This window comes from Megascapheus bottae, chromosome 4, assembly GCF_031878675.1.
Source record: "Megascapheus bottae isolate mThoBot1 chromosome 4, mThoBot2.hap1, whole genome shotgun sequence".
Taxonomy (NCBI): domain Eukaryota; kingdom Metazoa; phylum Chordata; class Mammalia; order Rodentia; family Geomyidae; genus Megascapheus; species Megascapheus bottae.
Genome location: NC_143512.1, coordinates 59926059 through 59953483, shown reverse-complemented (window position 1 = coordinate 59953483; position 27425 = coordinate 59926059). Strand labels below are relative to the sequence as shown.

At 37.7% G+C, this 27425-nt stretch overlaps 1 protein-coding gene across 1 annotated transcript in view; it reads right to left on the bottom strand.

Moving 5' to 3' along the window:
- Fgf10 (fibroblast growth factor 10) overlaps positions 1-26662 on the bottom strand; it is a 73425-nt gene extending 46763 nt beyond the window's left edge. The window contains exon 1 of the mRNA XM_090331965.1: positions 25581-26662. Coding sequence (XP_090188091.1) covers positions 25581-25956 — 376 coding nt within the window. The 5' untranslated portion in view covers positions 25957-26662. The remainder of the gene's footprint in view (positions 1-25580) is intronic.
- Positions 26663-27425: the final 763 nt, after the last annotated feature.

Below are 27425 nucleotides of genomic sequence, written 5' to 3'. Positions count from 1 at the left end.
CTTTTTGTACACATTTGCAAAAAAGTTTCTCCAATATTCACATCCACAAAACCATTTCCTAACAGTCTCTATCGTTAGCTTTGTCAAAAAAAGGTGATCTGGTTTGTTTTGCCTAAATAAATCCCATACATTTATGTCTTATTCATTAACGAAGGTCCCAGGAAGGGACTATACTCTCTTGAGCAAACCAGAAGGGAGAAGATAATCCATAGTGATTAAATCAAAATGAATTTAGCTTGGCACTATGCTTATGCTATGCACTGACCTTGTCAACTTGGATAAATTAGCTCTTAATTTTCTGGACAAATGAAGATATCACTTGCTCCCTATTATTTTTGATAGAACATATGAAAAGCTTCTGTAATTCAGCATGCAACACACAACACTGATCATACTCTTCATATTTGACAGAACTAATATGGTACATACTAGCTGGCCCTACATTTATTTCATCATCTTCTCTACCTTTCCTAGAGACATCATTATGTTAATGGATGTTATATGCTAGGGATATCAAATACTAAGTATTAAAGTTCCTTTTGCCTCCTTAGATGCAAGTTATTCTAATTTTATCTACCCTAATATGTTGCTGTCTCATAATATCTTCAGTATACTGGATCTTAAAGATGTTCTTTCTGCCCTTTATTCTCCATTAAATATAACTTCCTCTTGAAGACACTTGAATTGATGTATTTCTCAAACTTCTATACATAGGTAGGATTAACTTTTCTTTTTTTTGTACTTTTGCTGTTATTCAGTGCTCTAATTATAGATTATACATGTATGTGTCCTCTCATTCTGGTTGTGCACAGTATATAAGATACAGCAATGATTTATATTGTTGTTTCCCAAATATTTTCCAGATCTTGAAAAACTCAGTATGATTCACTTCTAACTGTGTATCATAATTTTTTGGTATTCAAGAACAATATCAATTTTCCTGAAGTTTGATTTTTGGAAAAACAACAAACACAATGTATTTAAATTTTAAATGGCATTAAAAATATGTCACTTGGCCTTGATCTATAAATTTCTGTCATTTGCTGCACTACTAATGCAGTTTTCAACTTGTAATACAAAAGAAATTAAAAAATATGTTTTGTGAAAGGGAAAGTAGTGTGATATATCGATGCTGAATTGAAACCTCTTTGTACAACTAAGAATAATTATTTCAAAAACTTGGCTGTACTGTTTTCATAGAGTCCTTCCTTGTAGTATGAAGAATTTCTAGCAACTTAGTATTTCTCCAGTATCTTTAAGAAACTTATCTTTGTGTAAGTGGGTTCATTATGTACTTGAAATCATTCATAATTGGCATGGAAATCCTCATTTTTTTTTTGTGGTCGTGTGGCTTGAACTCTGGGCCTAGGTGCTGTCCCTGAGCTTTTCAGCTCAAGGCTAGCACGCTAGCACATTGAGCCACAGCACCACTTCTGGTTCTCCAGTGGTTAATTGGACATAGCAATCTTATGGGCTTTGAGCACAAAAGGATCTGAGACTCTTATTTACAATTCACCTCTAGAAAATGGGAAGTGAGGCTTGGCTCAAGGGTAGGGTGGTAGCTTTGAGCTGATGAGCTCAAGGTCAATGTCCAGGCCCAGGGGTAGGACGGTAGCCTTGAGCTGAAGAGCAGAATGCCCAGGCTGAGTTCAAACCTCATGATCCACAAAAAATGAATCTTATGGGCTTTCCTGCCCAGGCTGACTTTGAACCATGATGCTTAACTTTCAGCCTCTTGAATAGCTAGGACTACAGGTGTAAGCCACCAGTGCCCTGCAAATCCTCAGGTTTTTAAATTATATTTTTGTTCTGGGATATATTTTACTCCATAGTTTATGACTTTCTAATTCTTTTATACAACTACAGACCTGGATTACATAGGATAGAAGCAACAAATTAGCCACTGAATTTAACATAACCTTTTTATATTTAAGTTAAATTATATAATTAGCTATGTATGTATTTCAGAAACTCACAACTTCAGGGACTATAAAAAGTAAGGAAAACTTCAGAACTCAAATGCTGGCTATAGCAAAAACTTAGCATCTAAGGGACTGTCCCAAACCATCTAAGTTATATTTTTCTTTGATATTGTGAACTTTTGAAGAAAAGGAAATGACATCTTACAGTGACTCATTTTAAAGAAAATGAGAAAATTTTACTGTTTGATGGGAAATGGAAACTCTTAGAAGTATTAGGAGAAACGGTTCAGGAGTTTGGCCTAGTGGTAGAGTGCTTGCTAGCATGCACGAAGACCTGGGTTTGATTCCTTGGTACCACATACACAGAAAAAAGCTGGAAGTGGTGCTGAGGCTCAACTGGTAGAGCTCTATCCTTGAGAAAGTCCAAGGACAGGGCTCAGGGCCTGAGCTCAAGCCCAGGACTGGCAAAAAAAAAAATAGAAAAAATAGAGAAACTACTACATTAGATCCTCTATGAATATTTTTTAAACTGACTAAAATTTTTCATGTATGTTAATAGGAACATATATATTTTACATTTGGGAATTTTTATGATATTTAATAGTAATTAAATAGAGTTGCTCTCCACATATGATTAGGTTGTTAGTGCCTCAACCCATTGCCTGAAATAATGAAAATTAGAGGTCTTCACAACCGGTTAGTTGTGAATCACTGACATGCAGTAGGTAGAGGTCAGGATTTTGTTAAACATTCTGTAATACACTGAGAGGTTTTTCTATCACCAATTAATATGCCATTTCAAAATGTCAATAAAACTGATAAGCCTTGACCTAAAAGACACACAGAAGTGCAAGTAGGAGATGGTTAATTAACAACCAAAGAAACAAATTATGGTTTGAATGCAAGATGAGTTTTCCCACGTACTTATTGAAGACATGACTACTTAGCTCCTGAATGTATGAAACTATTGTGAAAACAAAGCTATATCTCATATGTAAAAATAACTTGTAAAGCAAAGGAAGTTTTCTGACTAATGAAACTTCAACTGGAATGTTTGCTTCAAAGAAACCAAGTTAGAAATATGACCATGCAATCTCTGTAAACAGTTTTTACCTAGAAAGTATACAGATTCAAAGCAGGTTACTTAGACTCAACTATATCTACTTCCTGCTCACTAACAACATGAATAAAAACTAGAGAATAATAAGTATACATGTGTATACATACATATATACACATATGCATATATCCATTATATGTTATATTGGCATGCATAAATATATATAACATATATGATAGTTACATACATAAATATAGATAGTGATAGAAACAGAGATGTAGATATATTTCAGCCCAGCAGCAGGACTGATTATCAATGAAAAACATCTACTTGTTCCTATTGTTAATTATCAAGATGAATGAAAGACATCTAATATGGCAAAGAATATGGTTTGTGGAGACAGATCAAAGTAATCTAATGATCTCTGAAATCTTCTTCTTTCCCTAAGACCTTTACCTTTAATCAAACTTCATTTTCCAAGATCAGCTTCCAATAGGCTTTGACAGGTTGCCATATGTGAGAATTCTTAAACCACTGTCTTTTGGTCTCTCCATGCCTCATTCCTGGTGATCAATTTCATTCTCAAATAATTCCTCCTCCCCCCAAATATTTTGTATGTTTTTTCTTCATAAACCCCGATTCTTTAATGCTATTTAAAAATACATTTAGAAAGAAATTCAAAACCTTCATCTTGTCACTCCCCCTTCTTGCTCCATAAAATTCCTACTCTACTCGGAGCCATGACTAACATGTACAGTATGCTTGCAATGAAAATTGTTTTCCCCCTAACTGTCCTAACTCCAGATTTTCACTCTTCTGACTCTAAGCCCAGATTAAGACATACGTGGAAAGTACAAATAGGTTTTTATCTCTGTCTCAGGTTCTTTCTTTGGTTACTAAGGCACTTAAAAGGAAGACCAAACCTCACTTCAAACTGCAGCTAGTTTCAGCATGGAGGACCACAAATTTTCAATGCTACTATAAAGAAAAAGTAACTAAGATTAGAAAGGGAATAATTAATTAGAGCCACAATAAGCCACAAATGTAATTATTTGTATCTAGGCAAAGAACATTTGGCTCATGGTTCAAAGTAAAAAAAAAACACACAAATATAAGAAGTGTTGAAAGAAAAAAGTAAAACAGTTTAGGCATGAGATGCCAAAGCTGGATAATTTCTGTGTGCCAATAATAAGGCTAATTGATTTTAATTCCTTCTCTTAATATGAAATCAGTCATCTTTCTTTTACTATTTCATAACTACCTATCATTATGATTATAATATTCCAGATTTTAGCTAATTGAATGGTAAAAGCTTACTCTGTCATGTAAGTATCAATTAATTCCTATTTTGTGTTATTTTATTTTTTCCTCCCTCCTCCTAATGGAAACCATTTAGAATAATGAGGGCAAAAGGTTATATATACATCTGGCTTCTGCATTTAACATCCTGGTTTATCATACATGCTTTGTGAGAACAATAGTGAAAGGTGGGCAGGAGACCCCTTTGTATATATTTTCAATGCAAGAATGAAAGGAAACCTTTTGTATTTTTTCACATACGTGGCATCTGAAATAGCTCAGACATGGCAACATTATGGAAATCATTGCTTCTTAGTTTCATGTTTAATTGTCAGAGCCAGGAAAGAGGGAGGTGAAGAAAGAAGGCAGGACTTACATAGGCTGACGCTCTTTGAGGGACTGGGCTAAAACAGGCATGGCTTTCATTATATTTAAGTGAATTAGTCTGTTTCCTTTAAACAGAAGAGATTAACAAGCCACCAAGGGCCTGCTGTGGGATTCTGACACTTTTAGTGGCTTGTGACATATGATTTGTGAATATCAATTCGCCTTCAAATGCAAGAAGCAAATCTGCCATTAGCATAAAGTATGCTGAAAGACCATTCCAGGCTAGTTTGGTTGAAATTCATTAGGAAAAGCATCTGTTAAGATGGGAGAAATAAATCGTTTATTTGATCCAGTGATCTGATAATTCTGAATTTATCCTTTGGATTTAGAAATGGCTATGTGTAAATGCGGTGATTTAATATGAATGACTTTAATAAAGAGAATACTTCAAGTCTTGAAGTTAGGAACTATGGAGAAATTAAACAAAAAGAGAAATATCAGCAGTCCTAAGTAAATGTCTCTTAAAATTTTGCTTCTTCTTAAAAAGAATGTTTCTCCAGGCACTATGGCATCAGGAAATATTTCTCAAACTGTAAGATAACAAAATAAATATCTTTCCTCACATGTGAATAGGTTAAGAAAACTGACATTAAATGAATGACATGAGAATTTAAAGTGGAAAGAACTGACAGGAAAATGAATTCACATGAAAAACTACTTTTAAAATGCTTCCAGTTTACCTTCCTTTGAAAGATTTAACAGTGAAATAATGTGGGTTTTTTTTTCACTCAGTTTGTTCTTGGACTGTCTTGAATGGTCAAAATGGTCAGGAGCCAAACTTTTGTAGCTGCAGGTAAAACTTTGTAGATGGCTAGAAGAGATTTTTTGTTTTTGGAATTTATATGGAAAGAATCTAGTCAAGAAATTACAGAGTAATATTTATGTTTCCTCCAGCTATTGAGTTCAACTTTCTGAGATAACATGACTGAGGGTTTTAAGTTCTAACTATTGATGAGCACAATAGTGTAGTGGTTAAGTACATGTGAAAGACAGCTATAGTATCTGGGTTGAAATCCAGTGCAATGCTTACTAACTGCAAGAATTCAGTGAAGTCATTTAGTTGGTGATCTTGGATTTCTCATCTGTGTAACAGGATCATGACAACTTGATAGTAGCACTCTTTTTAAAAAATAACAAATGATCATACAGGTAAAGTATATGTGACTAAGGATATTATTATTATTATTTCATTCTGAAAACAAAGCTAAAACAATGTCTAAAATCAGGAGGTAGATTTCAGCAGCCAAGATCATTCATCCAGTTTATATAAATCATTCAATATTGATTAACAGCATATGTACACACATATGCAGGTATAATATATACCCATACTCTATCTGCATAATTAATGGGTTCTACAGTCACCCCAAAGGGTAAAAATTAAACAATGGTGCATGAAGGACTCATACATTAATGAATACTGAATGACTGACATTTTCCACACTAAATTTGGAAACAAGATTTTTTCTACTAAGAAATTGTAGAAGCATTGCAGAATTCTTCATTTATTTTTAATAGTAAACAAAATGAGTTAGTAACTGAATTCCAAGTTCTTATTTTTATGTTTTGTGTTCTCAGTTTGACTTTATCACCAAGTGATACTGTTACTAAAGTGTTTCAAAATTAAGTCAATTTGAGGGGCCAGGAGTTTTACCTACTGGTAGCATGCTTGCCTAGCATGCACAAAGGCCTGGGTTCGATTCCTTGGTACCACATACATAGGAAAAGAAAAGGCAGAAGTGGTGCTGTGGCTCACGTGGTAGAGCTCTAGCCTCGAGAAAGTTCAAGGGCAATGCTCAGGCCCTGAGTTCAAGACCCAGAACTGGCAAATTTTTTTAAATTAATTCAATTTGAGCATTTTTCACCAAATAAGAAGGCAGTACAATCTAGGACAGTTTAGGACATGATTTCACTCTATAGACCTTGTTACCAACAAAAGGTACAATGCACAATATAGCAATTAATGGATGATATTTTTCTGATAAATAAACATTGGGGGGCTGGGAGTTTGGCTTAGTGGTAGAGTGCTTTGCCTAGCATGCACGAAGACCCAGGTTCGATTCCTCAGTACCACATACATCGAAAAAAGCCAGAAGTGGTGCTGAGGCTCAAGTGGTAGAGCTCTAGCCTTGAGAAAGTCCAAGGACAGTGCTCAGGCCCTGAGCTCAAGCCCAGGACTGGCACCAAAAAAAAAAAAAACATTGGGATGGTGCAATTCTAAGTTTTCAATAGGAAAAAAGAATCCCATGCTTCTGATACATGAAATATCATGGTGAAAAAGCTTTAGTCCAGGAAGAAGAAATTTCAATTCCACATTAAGTCCTCTGGAAATGTTAGAAATCCAAACATAATACTTGGTCAGTTCAATAATGATCTCAAGCTGGACACAGTGGCTCACTCCTGTAATACTAGCTACTCAGGATGCTGAGATCTGAGGATTACCAGTGCAGGCACTAAAGTTGGTGAGACCTGTCTTTCGTCCCCGGTCCCCCTCTAGTAGTAGGGGGATGGGGAAAAACACACCCAGACCAGGCCAAGCCGTGAGGGGAAGGGGCCCAATGTCCCCCTTCTTAACAGAGACGCCATGCAGCTTCATCAAGGCAGGAAGATCTCTCTCTCTTTATTCCCTAAATCCCTCCTCCTTATATTGGGTGAGGGAACCTATCAGTATACAAGATGGACAGGACAAAGACATCCACGTGTTTTATCCCTACTACAAGCCTCAGCAGAAAGTTATTAGACATGGCGTTACTCAGCCCCCACAGAGACCCTTATCTCAAATTAACCACTAAAAAAATCTGAAATGGCCCTGTGGCTCAAGGGATAGTGAGTAGCCTTGAGCTGACGAGCTCAGCGACAGTGTCTTGGCCCAGAGTTCAAGTCCCACAACCTACAAAAAAATGATCTCAGACTAATAATTTATAGTCAGTGTCAGTGATGCATAGTATTAAACTCAACTTTACCCATTTTAATTAAGTTGATTAGCTAATTCTGAAGCCCACAGTATAGAGAAAAAGATGTTTAAATACATAGAGGGGAAATACATCCTGAGGTGTTCAATGTGCTTCCCAATTCTTTATTAATATTTTCAAATTCTGATTTTTGGTGACTGCAGAAGTGATTTCATGAGCCACACGGGACACAATTTTGGTATAAGATCACTTTGGGTGGGTATAAAAATAGCTTTTGTATTCAAATCGGACTATCATTTGCATACTTATGAAATACTCAAGGTGAACATAGTCAGCTTTTACTGAAGAACCAATCCTAATCCATTTAGAAATGACAGGAACTGAAACTTAGTTTCATAACTGAGAGAAGAATGTGTCATGTACAGAGGCATTTGTTTCAATATAGGTTAAGACACCAAAGAACTGCCTGAATTCCAAAAATATCTCCAAAAGAGCCATGAAATCTCATCAGTATTCTTTTTCATGTTTCTAAATGTGAAGTTGCATTTCAAATATAAAAACTTACTTTGATATTAGCATTACCTTTGAAATTTGAAGAATACTTTTGAAATTAGAAAAATCCTGTGAAAAGAGAGAAAGAGAAAAAATGAAGGAAGGAGGGAGGGAGGGGAAGCAAGTAAGGCAAGATGAAAGCAAGGAAGGGAGAGGAGAAAATGAGAAGGGGAGGGAGGAGAGGAGAGAAGGGGGGTAAAAGAGGGAAGAAGGAGGGAGGGGAAGAAAGAAAAGAGGGGAGAGTCAGAGGAGAGAACTCTCAATCTCTAAGGTATTGTTTACACAATTGTCCTTGGGTTTAGAATCCCAACTCTTCATAAATAACCGTCATGGAACTCTGTCATGATGAGACAACAGCCATGTTGAGGGGAGAATCAGTTTGTCTCCTCACTCCCTTTATCACACTTACATACAAGAACATGCTGCAAAGCTGACTTCATTTTAGGTCTATCAGAAAATCTGTGGCACCAAATAGGGAGCATTACAACTTAAACATATGTTTTAATGAAATTTAAAAACTACTTTCATTTTAGGGAACATACTGGCATGTGCTTTGCCAGATTATATATAAAAGTGGAAAATGTGCCAACATAAAATATGTTCATGAAATTCTGTCAAAAACTTTAGATTATCAGAAACTTGAAACATCTTTGGCTGTTCCTCCCATTACCTCCCCATGTATGCTTACAGTCACCCCTAATTTTATTTTTCTTTAGGGTTTTGCTACCACTCAGAATAACTTGAGGACTTTTTTCTTCCTTAAAGTTCAGATTATTGTATATAAATCTTGTCTGCTTTACCTTCACCTCATACATTATTTCTAGACTAGATTCATAATTTGCATTTGTAATATTCAGTTTCACCCTACAATGTGGCCCTAAAGCCGAGTCAGAGAAAAACGTATTATTGTCTGTTGTTATAATCACACATTTCCAGCATGGCCCCATCTCCTTCTTCTTTAGATTCTCTACTACATGCTTATTAGGAGGAGCCTTACATTTTTGAAGAGAAATGGATTAGGGCTAGATCTCATAAAAGAATGTATACAGCCCCAATAGCCATTGATCATTCAGAAAGTTCTGAAAACCTGCAGTTTGCCTGTGCCTATGCTATTTGTCTGGTTTAAGAGAATATAAAAAATGTTCATCCTGTTAAATTTATTACTCATCTCTTAATACCAGAGTTCCATTCCTAGTAATTACATGCTTCTTTTCCAATATCCTCACCATTAAATTTCTTCTCTCAAATTCCTATACTCTGAACACTTATTTCACAGAGTACAGAAAAATGCATTCGTTCCTTAACATTAATCTTGGTCTGGCTCTGCTTGGTAAAAGCCCCATTACTTTAACACTTAACAATGAGATACCTATTTCTTGGTTACATTCTCTGAGATCCTACTGTTGTAAAAGAAATTCTGAATTACCAATTGTAGAATCATGCTGAAAAACAGCCATGATACTAAATTCTAGAAAAGTTGAACTATTTTGAAAATACCTTAAGTTACAGAAGTCTAAACAGAAGATGCCTTGTGAATTTTATGCATACTGATGAGAGTATAGGGGATGAAAAATATTAATTTCAAAATGAACAAATATATAGTAGCTGTGACAAACTGGGTTTAAACACTGAAAATATTTGTCACATAATACTGCTTACTGACTTTTTAATAGCATTAATTTACCTATTTTTATAAAATTAGTATTTTGTGAATCTTAACTATCAGAGGGACTCGTAACAGTTTAAGGAAAACCTCTTAAGTACAGTAAAAAAAATATTCTCACTAAAAAGAGCCTACCTGAATAACCATGTTTTTCATCAAACAACAGTATTTTCTGCTCTTGCTATAAGCAACAGGTTAACATAACCAGACCAAATGAACTATATCTCAATGAATATTTTACACATATGCCATCCACTTAAAGTTACTATTTATTTAGTTGAAACTAAATCTAATGTCTTAATGTGAGGCTGATACTTTGTTAGGTATCTTCAAGTAAATTATCTTGTTTTGTCCTTTGTTGTTGGAATGATGATGCAGCAGCAACCCTCATCTCAGTCTCACAATTAAGAGATGGGCCCAAGAATTGGAGCTCCTATCTATTTGAGTACATTTAGTGCCATATACCCGAAGACATTGCTTTCTGTGGTGCAAATCCCAAACTGGTCACAAAACCAATCATAGTTCATTATATTAATTTCTTGATTATGTTGTAACAAAGTATTACAATAATTGGTTATTTAAAATGATGGCACTTGTTATCTCATAGATTTGAAGGTGAGATGTCCAATATTAATTTCATTGGGCTCAAATGAAAGTATGGGCAGGGCCACATTCCCTTCCAGAGCTCATCAGGAAAACATCCTAGCTTGACTCTTTTGGCTTCTGCAGCCACATTCCTTGGCCTGCAGGTCATCCATTATGTTTGAAGCCAATAATAGTACAACATCTCCAAATCTCTGCTTCCATCATTAGCCCACCTTCAGCTTCCCATGAGTAAACGTAATCTATTTTCGATTTTCTCTTTCAAGGACATTTATAATGGCATTTAGGAACCACCTGGATAATAATGATAATCTCAGGATTTTGAATTGAATCACCATGGAGAAACTTTACTATATAGGTAATGACCATACAGTCCATTTATAGATTACAGACTGTTGTCTTTGTTGGGATAGTAGTCCCCTAATTTCCCATACATTATAAATGCAAAAGACATTTTTCTATCTTACATCCTTCCAAGTTTCTACTCCCTATATCACAAAATCCAAAAGCACATTTCGATGTCATCAGCCCAAAGATCTCAAATATCATAATATAATCTAAACCACGTATGAATATGAACATAATTGATCTTGAAGAAAATAATTCTCCTCAATTGAATCTATAAAATTAAGAAAAAGAGTTTTGAGTTTCCAAAATTTAGTAGTTGGTTAGATAAAGAATAATAACAATAGTCTCATTCCAAAATGAGATAAAGGTAAAGAAGAAGGAGGGCATCAGGCCCTAACAATCCCAAAATCCAACATGGAAAATTCTATTTTTATTTCAAGAACTGAGAAGAATCTTTTTTTTTTTTTGCCAGTCCTGGGCTTGAGCTCAGGGCCTGAGCACTGTCCTTGGACTTTCTCAATGCTAGAGCTCTACCACTTGAGCCTCAGCACCACTTCCGGCTTTTTTTCTATGTATGTGGTACCAAGGAATCGAACCCGGGTCTTTACGCATGCTAGGCAAGCACTTTAACCACTAGGCCAAACTCCCGGCCCCATATTTGTACACTTTCTTTTTTTTTTTTTTGTATGTATGTGGTACCGAGGAATCGAACCCGGGTCTTCATGCATGCTAGGCAAGCACTTTAACCACTAGGCCAAACTCCCGGCCGAAGAATCTTCTTTCATCTTGGTTTCAGCTACTAGGCCCAGAGTTAGTGTCTATGGACACTAGTTTTAGCTGGTTCTTTCCATGTTCAAGATTATGCAATCCACCATTTCCTTCCCTTTCCTTTAACGAAGGCCCATGTTAGTGGCTGAATAATTTTGTTCAATTGGTTCTATTAACTGTCAGTAGAATTTGTCCTATTTTTGGTCTCTTTATTTTTGTCCAAACTGCCATTATTTCTGCAGATAGAACCTTTTCAAAAACTATATAGCTCCCCTGTGTATGTCACAGAGATTTATGTCATGAAAGGAAACCTATAGATCTTTAATGAAGAATCTCATTCTTATTCCTGGCTATGGTTGAGATACTCAAGGCAGCCTATCCATTATACTTCTTATCTTTTAGGCAGTAGCATGCAACCTAACCACTGTATTGGCCTTTTCTTCTCAGCCTGTTTTGTTAACAATGAATCTGTAATTAAACTTCTTTGCTATCTGAATGGGCTGAGAATTTCTCAAGTCATCAGTAGCTCTCTATCTTTACTAGTTCCTTTTCTTGAATTTTCCTAAAAGCAGACAAAAAGTAGTCTGATTTAGAAATTATGCCAGATAAATATTCAACCTCATGATGTATAAATTCTACTTTTCTCAGAATAACTACTCATCCTCCAGTTTCCAAGAACACACTGTCATTTCTTTCTGGGCTCTCATCAGAAGCCCTTAGGTACTTCTACCAGCATTCTGTTTAAAATGATGTGTAGTCTCTAAATAATGTATGCTGTCTCTACTGTACTATTCATCTTCCAAGTTCTCCCCAGAAAGTCTTTTTCCACTAAATTTCTACCAGATATCTGTTTAAGAATATCTAGGCTTTTATAAGCTCATGTTCTTAAATGTCCTCCAGTGTATGCTCACCCAATTCACCCCTCCAATGTCACTTGCACACTCTTAGTTCTTTGTTACAGGGGCACTTCAATTTTGTATGTTTCCTGTAGCTACTGTAACAGATTGCCCCAATGCCATGATTTTTTTTTATGATTCCGGAAGTTGGAGTCCAATATCAATGTCAAAAGGCCCTCTTCCAGGAGTCAATAACACTGATCTCCCCTGTAGGTTCTGAGAAAACAATCTGCTCTTTTCCTACTTAGCTTCTGGAGTCACATTTCTTGATTCATGGCTCCTTATTTCAAAGCCATCTCCAAGGCCAACATCATTGCACCTTTAAATCTTTCTTTCTCAGTATCACCATCAAACCACCTTCATCCTTCTTCTGTCTGTCCAACCTTCCTTGGCCTCTCAAATAAGGACATTCCCCATTAAATTTCATGCCCACCTACATAAGCAAAGTCACCTTCTTATCTCAAGCAGGTGATAAATATTTTGTAAAGCTTCATCATATAAAGTAACACTTCTACCTTTCTTCTTTTCCTTTCTTCATTCCTCTCTTTCTCTCTAGTAGTGTTGCTAAAAAATGTTAATTTCTTATTTGTCATGTATTATCCAAGAAGTCAAATAGAACTCTGAAACCAGTAATAAATTATCCTATACAGATAGTAAGAATTGTGAACAGGATTAAAGTCATTGTCATTACCTACTGAGTATGATAAATAATTATCTTATATTGGAGAATTATACAAGTATAAAAATACTTTCATGGCTATACAATTTTTATGCAGAGGTTTGAATGAGTTGAAGTATTTCACAATGAGCTGCCCCCAGTGACTTCCATGTTGTCAGAAATGGAAAATTAGAATGGAATGGAACTTGGAAAGATCACTGATCTGAACTAAGTGGTATATTTATTACATTTCCAGAACAGAGGACTGACTTAAAAAAATTTCATTAACTTGATCCATGTCATGCAGCTCACAAAAAGAATAGTATACTTAATAGTATATAGAAAAAGAAGATCTATTATACATGACAAGACACCAAAGTAAGAGCTTATAACCAAAGATTAATAAATATGGTCCGCACTGTCAAGAAGTTGTAAGCTTATGAGGGAACTAGATAGGAAAATAGCAAACTAATCCAATGTAATATTGTGCTGTGCTACTAATCTTAAGAGTCTTCACAGGAGCACAAATTTTGTAAGGAGAGAAACATAATCAGAAGGGCTGCCCACAGATGATCTATAACTAAAATTTAAAGGAAAGAAGAAGAGGACATAAGGTAGAGATATGGTTCTAAGCAGAACTTACAGAGTCCATAAAGGCTGACCATAAGGAGGTCAAGGGTGATGCATGTCATATCAGCTTTCTGTATACCTATGGTTCTATAATAAGTATATAGTAAGAGATGAGGCTATCAGCTTGATGCAGAGCAATTCATGTGGACCTTACAGATGAAGGCATTTGCATATTATTCTGAGGCCAACAGGAAGAAAATCAAATATCTAATGGAGAACTTGTTTCTATTAGTTGGATACTTCACATAATGCCAGATTGACAAAGCCTGGGGAGATTTTATGATTGGATGCTTTGCAATGGAATGGAGGGCTTGTTTTTAATCAAATACAGCAGATCAAAGGCTACTCACCGTGACTATCCTAAGAAAACCAAGACAGATGGGCCTTATCTACATTGCTAGGTTGGAATACTGACTCACTTATGCTAGTTATGAAATTTCAGTCTGGCATCATCACAACTTTCAGGCTAAATTTTGTCATGTACACATGTTATGGGGCAAAAATGACTATATTATGGTACTATGCGTATCATAGTATATTTTCTGAGTCAAATGATAAACATTGAAATACTCATAAGCTATAAAAGAATATCAGGTGGCATAATTTCAATTTTCTGCCTACTTTTAAAAAACTTGGGGCATGGAGAGTTTGGCCTAGAGATAGAGCACTTGCCTAGCATGCATGAAGCCCTGAGTTTGATTCCTTTCTGCTACATACAGAGAAAAAGCCAGAAGTGGTGCTATGGCTCAAGTAGTAGAGCACTACCCTTGAGAAAGTTCAAGGACAGTGTCTATGTCCTAAATTCAAGCAAAAAAATAGATTCTATATCACAAAGCCAAGCTCCAGAGGTCAAGGTTCCATTGGTGAATGTACTTTTAATATGCACTGTCAGCTCACTGCTCCTGGTTTCTTTAAAAAAATATTTAAGTGTAGCTTTTTGCAAGAAAAAGTGCTATAGCCTCCTTTGTTTCTTTTTCTAATCACCAAAATCAAGTAAATCTAAGACAGTTTAGATGAAGGATGACAAGAACAAATAAATATATAATGGCATTGAGTGATAATAATACCTCAGTCATTTCCTTTGGGAATCTGCTTAAAATTACAAAACTTGCCAGTGATTTGTACCTATTAAGAACTACTAAGGAGGAAGTATTTAAAAATTTTAAAGCACTAGCATCTAAAAAATCAAGAATAGTATAAGGATGAGATTGATACAGAACTGCATCTTTTTTCTTTTCTTTCTCATTTTTAAGTTACAATTTTTGCTATTTACTTTATTTAGACTTTCAAGCATACTACTTTGCAGAATTTTTGAAAGACACTTCTGCTCTCATTTTGTGTTTTCTTTTGCTTCAAAAAGTAAACAGTAATAAAAATAAAGATGGACTTCAAATGAAAAGCATATTAATATACTACTTGACCATAATATATGCCCTCAGACACAGTGATACTTATATACTTCCTTCTCTCTTCCAGAGTAGAAATCCTAATGTTCTGTGTGATATATGCCCATCAGTCTGCAAACAGACCCATGTATTCTGTCTCACCAGAATCTCACATTCGGTTATGTACCCACATGCTTTTGGGGTTTGTTCAGGATATTCTTACTCTTTGTATCCAAGTGCTCACCTAGCTGGGATCCCATCTCTTCAGTGTGACTCTCTTGTCACCTCCCTCTCTTGCTAAGATAGAGATTGCTCTTCAGTGAAACTCTATCTTGCTTCTTGGTATTGAACAAAAACTATACTCCCAAATCTGTTACAAGTTTCTGTGTGTAGCTACAAATAGCAAATCTGGAAGATGGGAGCCAAGAAAGCCAGAGGAATAAAAGAAAAAGACATAACTACAGAGTTGTCTGAGAGCTTAGTACCTGTGATAATACTACTTCAAAATCACACCATAACGCTGTATAAGTAAGATGTAGTATGTTTCCTTTATCTTTCCTTCTTCCTATAAACTTTCTTCAGTTCTTCATGATTATCTATTTTATTGCTATAGTGGTTTTTTTCTTCTAATCTAAATGTCTTCGAAGACATTTATCTTCTAATCATTATTTTCAGTTTTTGTTGTGGCCTCAAATCATCTTTTTGTTTCTATTTTCCTTTCCTCCCTCCCTCCCTCCCTCCCTCCCTCCCTCTCTCCCTCCTTCCTTCCTTCCTTCCTTCCTTCCTTCCTTCCTTCCTTCCTTCCTTCCCTTCCACCTTTCTTCTTTTCCTTTCTTCTCTCTCTCTCTCTCTCTCTCTCTCTCTCTCTCTCTCTCTCTCTCTCTCTCTCTCTCTCTCTCTCTCTCGTTCTTTTTCTTTCTGTGTCTGTCTATGTATCTCTCTATCTGTCTGCCTGTCTCCCTGTCTCTTGCTTGTTATAGCCCTGGGGTTTGAAAACAGAGACTAGTGTTTGCTTGGTAGGTATTCTACCACTTGTACCATGCCCATAGACCATTTTTAAAATTTCAAATTTCTGCCTGAATGTTAAAAAACTCCTCAGCTTCAGTGCCATTAATGACCAATTCACCCATGATTTATCCCCTTGCCCTTTATCAGGAACAAACTTCATGTTTACTTTGTTGACGTCACACAACACTGCTGCATGCATTGGTTGATTTTTCCAAGCTTCTGCCAAGTCCAATCAGCACAGTGTTTTCTATATCTTCTACAAGAGGCTGCTAGCTCCCTCCCAGTTTCCTTTTTTCCATATTCTCTCAAGGCTTCTCTATTAATGTTGATTGTGGTATTTCCAGATTGTTTTCGGTTAAGGATCCCTGCTTGTTTCTTCTGTAGCTCTTAACTCTCTTTTCCCTGTTTCTTAGTTTAGTTTTTTTTTTTTTGTAGATTTTTATTTTGTTTTGTTCTGTTCTAACACTGCAAACTGTAAGCTCCAGGAGAGCAATTCAGGACAACTCTTCCAACACCAAATGTACTCGGTGTTTCACACAGTAGCTGACACAAAGCAGGCAATTGCCGTTTCTGTTGAATGAGGTAATGAGTTAGCAAATGATTTTATTTAATCTTTACCATGTAAGAAAGAGAAAGTACTGTAAGAAATCTTATTTTACTGATGAAAACCTGCCTCAAACTAGACATTCTTGTCTCACAAGCCATTCTCAAGCCCGTAGCTTCAAAATCCTCTTTCACGTGGCGGTCACACTATTAACCAATCAAATCAAAGTCCACATATTTACTCACTAATATATAATATCTTCAGCGGGATCTGATTTTGAAGTTTTCTTACGTTGTCAGCTTGGAATCTATGGGATTCCTCTTAGATCAGAAGTGCTAATTTCAGTCAATTTAGCAAACCGGATGTTCCGGTCTGAGCTATATTATTTCACCTTAGGCTACATTTTCTTGTCATGTCAGACCTTTTGCTATGCTACTCACTAGCCTGATCTCCTTCTGGGAAGTTCAGACTCCTTGTTTTCACCAGCCATGAAGGTGTTCCTCCCTTTTATTAATGTGTGCCTGAATCCTACTCTCCATTCTTATTTTTTTCTTTTAGTGTCTAACGTTTTCATTGTTATTGTTTGGTAACCTGCTCTCCTACTTCTTGATGAGCTTTGAAGCACTCCTGTTTGTTGGAGTTTTACACAATAATGAGATCCACTTCCTAAGCATTTCCTGTCCTGCATTTATGATATGTGTCCTTTGGAACATTTCTATATCCCAAAGAGGCCAATTCTGATAGTGACAGTTACTAATACCATTACAAAATCATCTCATTTTTGATCATGAAATTTACATAGTGAATCAGATATGTGTTTCCAAGTTCTCTATGCTTCTTCTTTTAAGCAATTATATTGGTACATTAGTTACTTAAAATTTGAAAATAATTGAAAAGAAAGCTTGACTTTTATTTATTAATACAATGGGGAGATTATGTATATATTTATATAATGATATATTTATATAATGATTAAGAGTTTAACTTTTATTGCTGCTTCAAAATATGCCTAATAAAGACATGCTATTCTATATTGTCAAACTGCAATATATATCCTTGTGTGTTTTAATTGTTTCCCATTGGTAACCAGTATTAATGACAGCTTGAGTTTTAGTAGACTGGCCCAGTGAGATTGATGATCAGTCTGTCAGTTGAAAATATTAAAAACCTCAAAGTAAGTGTTCTATTTCATCAATTATCTTTACTTTCTTTTCCTTATGTAATTTCTTTTTAAAGTTATAAAAAGTAAGGGGTGTGACAAAGTAAATAATAACTTATTCGAGGGCAGAACAAAGTTTAAACTAGAGCAAAGATCACCCAAAGAAAGAGATATTGGACGAGAGGTGCAAGAAAAGAAAGCGACAGTAGGTGACTGACTGTGGTCTTCCCTATGTCGGTAGAGAGAAAGCATCATAGAGGCTGGGATATAAAAGAATTAATTGGCTAGTTATTGGTGGCTCATGCCTGTAATCCAAGCTACGCAGGAAGCTGAGGTCAGAGGATGGTTGTTTGAAGCCAGCCAGGGCAGAAAAGTCCCCGTGAAACTCTTTTCTTCAATCAACCACTCAAAACCCAGAAGTGATGCTGTGGCTCAAGTGGTAGAATTCTAGCCTTGAACACAAAGAGGCTCAGGGACAGTGCCCAGGCCCTGAGTTCAAGCCCTACAACCAAAAACAACAACAAAAAGAATTAACTGAAGATTCAGAATCAGAAGAGAATGTTGAATTTGAATCATTGAAGAATCATTTAGAGAATCTTAAACTATCTCTTTTAGTTGCTATACATGTGAATGTCACCTGGTGCTAAATAATAGTAAAAAATAATAATAACTTTGCCTGTCCCCAAAGCTATGTAGTAGAAAAGAAAACCAGGGAAGAATATACAAACACACAAAAATAAAGGAGGAAACAAACAATAGAGTGGTGAATAAGTGATAAAACTAATATGTCTGAAGCAGTATTGCCACAGATGGCCTCAAAACAGAATTATTAGGAAATAGCTGAATGCTGGATCGTAAGGACAATTGAGGATGACAATTGTCCTCAACAGGACAATGCCTTGATAAAGACTGATGATAAATAACATATGTTTATCAGTTAAAAAAACCCTCTTAAGGGTATAACCAAAAAGAAGTAATAATTGTAGAAAAACATAAAATACCTTCTTAAATGGTTGATAAACTTGTAGTTTGCTTACATACTGTACAGAATACAGTAACAGCTACTGGAATTACTAGGATCGTGTTGGAGAAATGTGTAAAAACTCAACCAGTATTTTACCTAACTTTGGTTAGTTCATTAGTATCTCAGTGGCAGCATGTATTATAGGAAGCATGCCAAACATTTGAAAATTCCTCATTAATGATAACGCATAGTGACAGATTAGGTATAGGTAAAGGTAGACAGGTTTAGGTTGAAGAATTATTAGGTGAACTATAAAATCAGGCAATGCTTTACTGCCAGCACTATGAATCTATCAAAGGGTAATTGGATGCACGTGTTAGTAGCAGTAAAAAGTCACTGTCCAGTTGTCCACCTTACATGGGAATCTACTCCGAGTGTCTTCTTTGATTTATTGTTCCAATTAGAACACAGCGTTCAAAGAAAGAACATAACTGACCTCATTTAAAAGCAATGGAGCCTTTAAGGCTATTATTCTGTGGATGATCTGGCTTCTTTTGAGATAACTTGAAAGTTTCTATTTGGGAGAAATCTGAACAAGTTAGGTACTGGATTTAAACAGAGTTTTTGAAACACTGAAGTTTTGTATCCATTTATTTGGTATTATAGTGTCATGTGTGGCATGGTGGGATGCAGATGCATTTCCTCTCATTGATTTTGAAGTCACGCTTCTAGGTAATTCACCAATATACTGAACTACTAAAACAGGTAAGTAGTAGTATTTATTACACATTAAGAAAAAAGAATACTAGTGATTTTTAAGTTAATGTTTAAAATGCTATAAACTAACATGATTGGTCGAGTGATAAACGTAAAAGATCTTAAATCATTGCAATATAACATGAAAGGCAAAGATACTCCTACGTGAAGATTTTGGACAAAACAAAGTTCATTATCTCTCTAGATTGTCATAAAACAATGCAAAAATTGCATGCACATGAATCTTATAACCCCACTTATTGCCACATTAAAAGAAGTCTTTAATTTCTATGAAGGAAATGCTAGTATTTGACTTACTTATATTAAGCAAACATCAACTATTAATGTTGACAAATGTTGGAACAGTAACACTAAAACTGCCATCTGAATTACTCCTCATCACAAAGTGCACAGAATTGATGTTAGGACAGATTAAAATCACTTTGAACTAATACACATGTATTACTCTTCCTTCTGAAGCATAATAAAGAAATATAATCTGCACTACAATTTTGGATAAGCATGCAGACATTTAAGGCTTAGGAAAGATGTAGATAATTGTTGGCAGCTCATAAATGTGAGAAGCATTAGGTCTATTTCAAATGGGCTGTCAACTTTTTCTACTAGGTTGACTGTGGAGAGTTAGATGCTAATAAGTGGGGTTTGCCTCCAAACATTAAGGCAATTCTTCCTTGAATTGTAAGGAAATGCATTGGAATAAGGTTTTATGCATATGATGGTGGAAAAATGTGTATGAATGGGAGTTTCTTTGGTTTTTATATTTCTCCTTCTCCTCCTCCTCCTCCCCTTCCTCCTCATTTTTCCCCTCCTCTCCTCTTCTCCCTCTAGCTCGTCCTCCTCCACTTCATTCTAAGATTTTGTGCTTAAATATCAGAAAACACAAACTTTTAGAAGTAGACTGTACCTTAGGTTGATGGTTAATGAAACTAACTTTCTTTCTTTCTTTCTTTCTTTCTTTCTTTCTTTCTCTCTCTCTTTCTTTCTTTCTCTCTTTCATTTTTTGTTCTGTGGGGCTTAGAACTCTGGTTCTGGGCTCTGTTCCCAAGCTTTTCAGCTCAAAGCTAGTGCTCTACCCCTAAGCCACAATACCACTTTCGGTTTTCTGGTGGTTAATTGGAGATTAGAGTCTCATGACCTTTAGTGCCAGGGATGGTTTTGAACTGTGATCCTCAAATCTCAGCCTCCTGATTAGCTAGGATTACAGTCATGAGCCACCAGCACCAGCTAGGTTAATGAAATTCTTGAGACCTAGAAAGTGGAGTCTCTTTCAATACTGACATGTTATACCTTAAGTCAAATTTTTTTCATGGGTATCTTCTACTAGATGGTTATAAATTAGTTTTATAGAGGGGAAACTCGCCAAGTATGCATTTTTAATGGATTTATGATAGAGTCATCAAAGTGGAGTGTCCAATAGTAGGACTGCAGTAAAGGTAATAGGACAGTGTCATGTAAACATTAAATACAGTGATTTCCACCTTCATAAATCATTGATGCTCATAATTAAATGCTGCTAGTGGTAAATTATACAACAAAATTCTAGATAGAACACCAGGGAAAACTATAAACTGTCCATAGGTCTTCTTTCCAGAAGACTCTTAAGAGTCCTTATTTTTAACTTTAACGTCTAGAATTCATTGTAGCTCCGATTAAAAAGTAATAATGCAAATCATTAGTCCTAGACAGCAGTTTGCCAGATTTATGGGGTAAAGTACCTTTTTGATTTGCAGGCTCATTTTAAAGCATTCTTAAGATATACAGCTTTAGGTCTCCAAGATGGTGCCCTTTCTAGAGTCATATATTAGAAGTTTCTGCTGTAGTCCAAGTTTCCACAGGTATTCCCACAATCGAATTATTTTATTACACATGGGAACAATTAAGCATTTGGCTCTCAGCTGTAAACAATTACTATTCACAATGACATTCATGGATTTTCTCAAATAGTCATCATGTATTCCTAATGACCTCTGTTAACGTAACTGAGATTGATGTATGTGTACTTTGTGTGTGTCCATAAGAAATATATCCCATAACATAACACTGAGAGATACAGTGTATTAGCAGTGTTTGATACTGTGTGGTTATCTGCAATGATAATTTTTAACTGATTTATTTCTGTTATACTTCTAATTCAATTCTAAAAGCTACTGACATTCACAGCAAAAAGCTACTAAGGGTTTAGGAGATGCCTGGTGAAAAGTTCTATTGTCCAACATAGCAGAGATGTATAGTATATAAGGAGAGATAACCAAATGGGCTTAAATTTGAATTCTGGTTCTGTTAATTTTTAGTTGAGTGACCACAGGGATTTACTCTCTTCAGTCTTTGTTTTCATATTGGAAAACTGTGGATAGTCCAATCAAAACCACAGAACTATTAGGAGTCTCAATGTGATGTATATTCTTTAAATATACATCATGAGATTCATAATACATACCATTTATTCAGTGCATAATGATATCTCCATTCTCTCCCATCCTCTTTTCTCAGAAAAGACATTGAACTCTGGGAATCTATCTTGGGAAAATCCATCTTCAGTTATGTCAAGTTTGAGGATGCAGTTTTCATTAGATTCTTTTTCCCTTCAAGTGATAACCATGGGAGAAGCTTGCAGCTGTTTTACTCACATCTACAAATAAGTCAACCATTTCCAGTTGCAAGGGTACAACAGCTGTATCCAGCCTTGACAGACCAGAGCTGTAGCTGTGTGGTCATGTTTCAAGGGCAAAGTTCTAGATGTAAAGAACGATAAAACAAAACCTAAATGAGTCTGCACATATCTAGTGACAGATATACCACAGCTATTCTAAATTATTCAAGCTTCCCCAGGGTTCTAACAAGAGAAACAAAATTAATCTCTACCCTTGCTTTATTCTTCTCTTGTTGAGTGACAAATAACAAGCAAAAAATACACCCTCCTAAAAGTGTTCATAAAAATCATCTAAAGACATTCTTTAGAAATATGTAGCATTATTAGAACCATTCAAATTCTAGGAACTAGCTTTGGAGGTAGAAGTTAAAAATGATTTTGCAATACTTATGGGTGATTTCCTTTCCCAGTCCCATTTTGTTAGTATTTTACTGGCAGAAAGCCTGTAAAACAGTTGTTTAATTGCCCAGGACATCACAAACATACGACTCCTTAGATAAGCTGTTACTGTATTTAATAGCATAACAGTAGGGTCAAAAGTAACAAAGAAAATTAATCTTCAAATAAGCAAATGTCAAAAGAGCAGCTTTGTATATAGAAAGTAATTAATAATTTGTTCAGGAAAATATTAGTAAAATATGTTTGGGGGACCAGGAACTGACAACTCTTCAAAGGTATGATATCCTAATATTTAACATGCTACCCTTTGGTGGGCTGACTGACTGGCTACCCTGTAGGCATGGCAAATCTTTGTTCACGTGTAATTATGCAACATTTAGACAATATTTTAATGATATCATGTAGTCCAGTGGGAAATTACAGCAGCATTCTAATTACAGGACCACATGTGAAATGAAGTTTTTTTCAACCTGTACTTTTCACTTGCTAGACTTAGATACAGATGTTCTTGGAAAGTTTGTATTAGTTGTGGTTTGACAAAACTTATCAGTGTAAACCCTTCTCCTTTTTCATTTTTAACCATTCATTAAGATTGAATTACTGTAAATTATGTTTGGCTTGTGATTTCCAAAAAGACTTTATTACATGGAAGAGTTTGCATATTCTGATTAATTAGGATGGAAATTTGCCATAATTGTTTAAACACTGAAAAAACAAGTGTACTCTTCTTTTTTGAGAGACTTCACATTGTACCAATACAATTTGGTATATTTTCTGAAAAACATTTGCCAGGTAATTAATCACAGTGAGCATTATTTTAGAAAAATTATAGTTTAAGTTGCATAAACTGAATGGTTCAGGCCCATTATTCCATTGCATCATAAAGATAGTTAAAATATAACAATGAAAAAATCAAGTTATTATCAAAAGTTTTAAAAAGATGAAAGTTAGTTCCAGGACATCATGAAATTCTGTTATGTTTCATTGGGTTTTCCTATGAACTAAAATTACAAATTGCAAAGAAAAAAAATATATATGTACATTTCCACCTCCCTCTGTTCAGGTAGGTTCTTCTCTCTCCTACAAACTGAATTCCACCACAACATTTTGTTTTAGAAGTAAGCAAAAATATTAAATTTCAATAAAAAACCCATCAACCATATTCTCAGTATCTCATGACTTTCAAGGAAAAATGATAATCATTAATAACATTATTTCAGCAACCTTTTGTTATTGAAGATGAAAAAATATGTAAGAATGTGGGTATTTAATATATATATAACATATGTCTTTTATACCAGATATATAACATGTATATGGCTCAAATATGTTTAAATATATTTAATGTATCTAATACTGAAACTGAAATGTACTGCTTTAAAGTGTTTCTACAAATATTTGTATTGCTTGTACACTATTGCTGATTATTAAATACAAGCACTAGCTGAGGAGAAACAGAAGTTAATGCTATATGTGTGTCATTCCCAAACAAGAAAGGAAGCTATTGTTTATATAAATCTTTACTTAAAAATAAGGCATTAGACTCAAGTGCCATTTTCACTACTACCTGTTTCTTTCTGGGCTAAGGAATCTTGAAATATACAGCCCATACATTTAAGTTAAATGGTACATAATATGCTTGGAATTCCTAAAGTGCTAACACACCAAAAAAGGTTCCTTGAAAGATGACTTGCAATTTACCAAAAAGATAAAGCTAAATAGTCCTTTACAATGTTTAAATGTCATTGAGTACGGTCTTCTTCAGTGTGCCATTACATTGCCTTGAGATCCTTTCAAAAAACAATCAATAGAGAATGAATACGTCTTCCCACTCGAAAGCAGCTAGGAAAGGAAGCCAACAGAATGCTCTGGCTTGGCTGGACTGATTCAAGAAGTGACACAATATCCATCCCTTTTCTCTTCATTCTCCCTCTCCCTTTCCAGCCCACACCCTTTTGGGAAAGACAGGCAGAAAGGAAAAAAAAAAAAAAAGGAGGAAACCAAAGGCTATCAAGCAGAACTCTTGTCCTGAGGGGAAAGCCTCACTCGATGGGATCAACTATAACTATGGAAACAGACTTATGACTTTTACTTTGAAAATAAAAGAATGACAATGAAATTTGTGTGAGGTCTGCGTGAATATCCAGTCCCAGATGTTTACAATGCTGTAGTAGTGTGGCTGTGCAATATGAGAGGTTTCAGAAGAAACAGTACAACAGGACATCACAAAGCAGCGCAGATGCTATTGACAATGCAGCCCTGAGCATCAAGTTACCAAGAGAGAAGGCAAGCAGAAGACAAATAGCAGCAGTGGTGCCTGGAAAGCTAACTTCATGGGATGCAATCACCAGCCTACTTGAGGGACCCAGCCAGAAAACACCACCACCGACACAAAGCATCCACACCAGAAAAACAAACAAACAAACAAATTACATTCTTCTTGCTCTTATTTAGAGAGGTGAAGGGGAGACAGTGGAAGAGACTTTTCACGTTGGTTTCTTAAAAGTTTTCCACAAAGCCCCCTCCGTGGGACATAGAGCAAGGACTTTTCAGCTCCAAGAGCCTTATCCCAAAAGAAAGACTTTAAGACTGCAGACGCAAGGAGCCCGCGTGTGTCTACCTGAGCCATTTTCACAAGGGAGGGATGAGATGCAAGGAAGGATTGGACACAGAAAGGGTCATCCGTGCCCTGACAACTCTAGGGCACCCCTGCGTGGTCAGGCAAGTGACAACCCAGCAAGCAAGAGAAGGGGCTGCTGAGGGTGGCGCGGGGTGCGGGTGTGTGGAAGAGCTTGCCTAGGGGAGGGGACGCCTGCTGCAGCCCCATGTATACAGAGGAGGGGGGGGGACGTGATTTAGTGTGAAAGTATTCCACTTAATCATTTTACAGGGGTTGGGGACGTAAATATTTAGCTGGCCACATCTGGAAGCGATTTCCCCCCCGTGTGGGGTGGGGGTGGATGGTGGGAAGGAGGGGAGCGCCGTTTGTTACTTACTGTACGGGCAGTTCTCCTTCTTGGTTCCGCTGACCTTCCCGTTCTTCTCAATCTTGAGAAAGTACTTGGTGAAAGAGAATAATTTTCTCCAGCGGACATCTCCTTGGAGATGATTGTAGCTCCGCACATGTCTCCCCACACTGGAAGGAGAGGAGAAGGAAGAGGAGGAGGAAGAAGAGGAGGAGGAGGAGGAAGAAGAAGAAGAAGAGGAAGAGGAAGAAGAGTTGGTGGCCCCCGGTGACACCATGTCCTGAGCAAGAGCCTGGCAGGTGACAGGGACGGAACACACCAAGAAGAGCAACAAGAAGCAGCAGCAGCAGCAGCCGGGCAGGTGGGGAAAGGTTGAGGCACCATGTGTCAGTATCCATTTCCACATTGTACTGAAGCTCTGGGCACTGGAGATCGTCTCGTCAGAAGGCACATACTGGAAGGGTAAGACCTGGTGCAAGGCAAGGAGATGGCTGCAGGAGGTGGAGGCTGCCGCTCAGCTCCCGCAGGGCACGGATCTGGCCAGAAGTGAAGACACCAACATCCATAACTCCTAGGAAGGGTCGGCTGCCGGTCCTCGCCGCTCGGTTCGGGGGATCCACCGCCTGCGCCTCTCGCGTCTCCCGGGGAATGGTGGCCGTGGGTGGCCGCGGGCGCTGCCGGCGGCGGCAGGCGGCGGCGCGGGTCGCCAGCGCTGGCTAGGTGGCTCCCGCAGGAGTTACTTTGTTCTTTTCTTCACTCTTTTCTTCACCATGTTAGATGCAGAAAAACAACAACAACCAAAGTCTGAAACACAGATGACAGCCCCGCGAACAATGCCACGGGGGGCGCGCGGGGTGGCTCGGAAGGGGAGGGCGCCGCGCCCCTCTGCGGTGGGCACTTTGCGGGAGCCCCCCGCCCCCCGATGGCCACTGCTGCCCAGTGGGGTCCCTTTGCAGTTGTCAGAAGTGGAAGGCGGCTGCCCCGCTCCCCGCCGCGTCCTCCTCTTCTACCCCTCGCTCGCTCTCGCTCTTTGGTGGCGTTGCCTGTGGATGTGAAGTCTGCAGAAGTCACTTCTTGGTGTTTTGGGGGGGAAGTCGGCGGCTGGTGTTTTGTTTGGCTCTATCCACCCCCCCCACCCGCCCCCCACCACCCGCCCTCCTTCTTCTCTTTGGAAAACCCGCTTGTAAACAGGTTGAAAGCCCGGAGTGGAAATGTCAGTGATTCTCAGCCAGAGGTGGGCTCTGCCTCTGCCGGGCAAACCTCATTTGCAGGGGTGGAGAAGCGGGGGGGGGGCAGGGGGGGCGGGGGTCAAACGGCGGTGGGACGTCTGAAACCCGCGGCTGCTGGGAACGCCGAGGGGGGGGGAGAGGAGGGGAGGGGGAAGCAGGGGAGGGGGCCGGCAGGGGGCGGGGGGGGGGCGGTGAGCAAAAGCTGGGGAACCAGGGAGCAAGAGCGAGAGAGAGAGCGAGAGAGAGAGAGAGAGAGAGAGAGAGAGAGAGAGAGAGAGAGAGAGAGAGAGAGAGAGAGAGAGAGAGAGAGAGAGAGAGAGAGAGAGAGAGAGAGAGAGAGAGAGAGAGAGAGAGAGAGCTGAGCGCGCGGTGCCCTCTCTGGGAGCCGGGGACTCCGGTCTCGCCTGGCCGCCGCCAAACCCCAGCTCCACTAATTGCCCTTCCCCTGGTCCCCTGCTCCTGACCACCGACGGGAGCTGCCCGCCCTGGCGCTTTCCGAATCCCACCCTCTGCCAGTCCCGACCACTCCCCTGTACCCCCCACCCACCCAACCCCTCACCCCTGGAGAGCCACCTGGAGTCTCGGTGCTTGGCTTCCCCGTCCCCCCCCCCACACACCTCCTCTTCTTCCCCCCCCCCCACTTTTT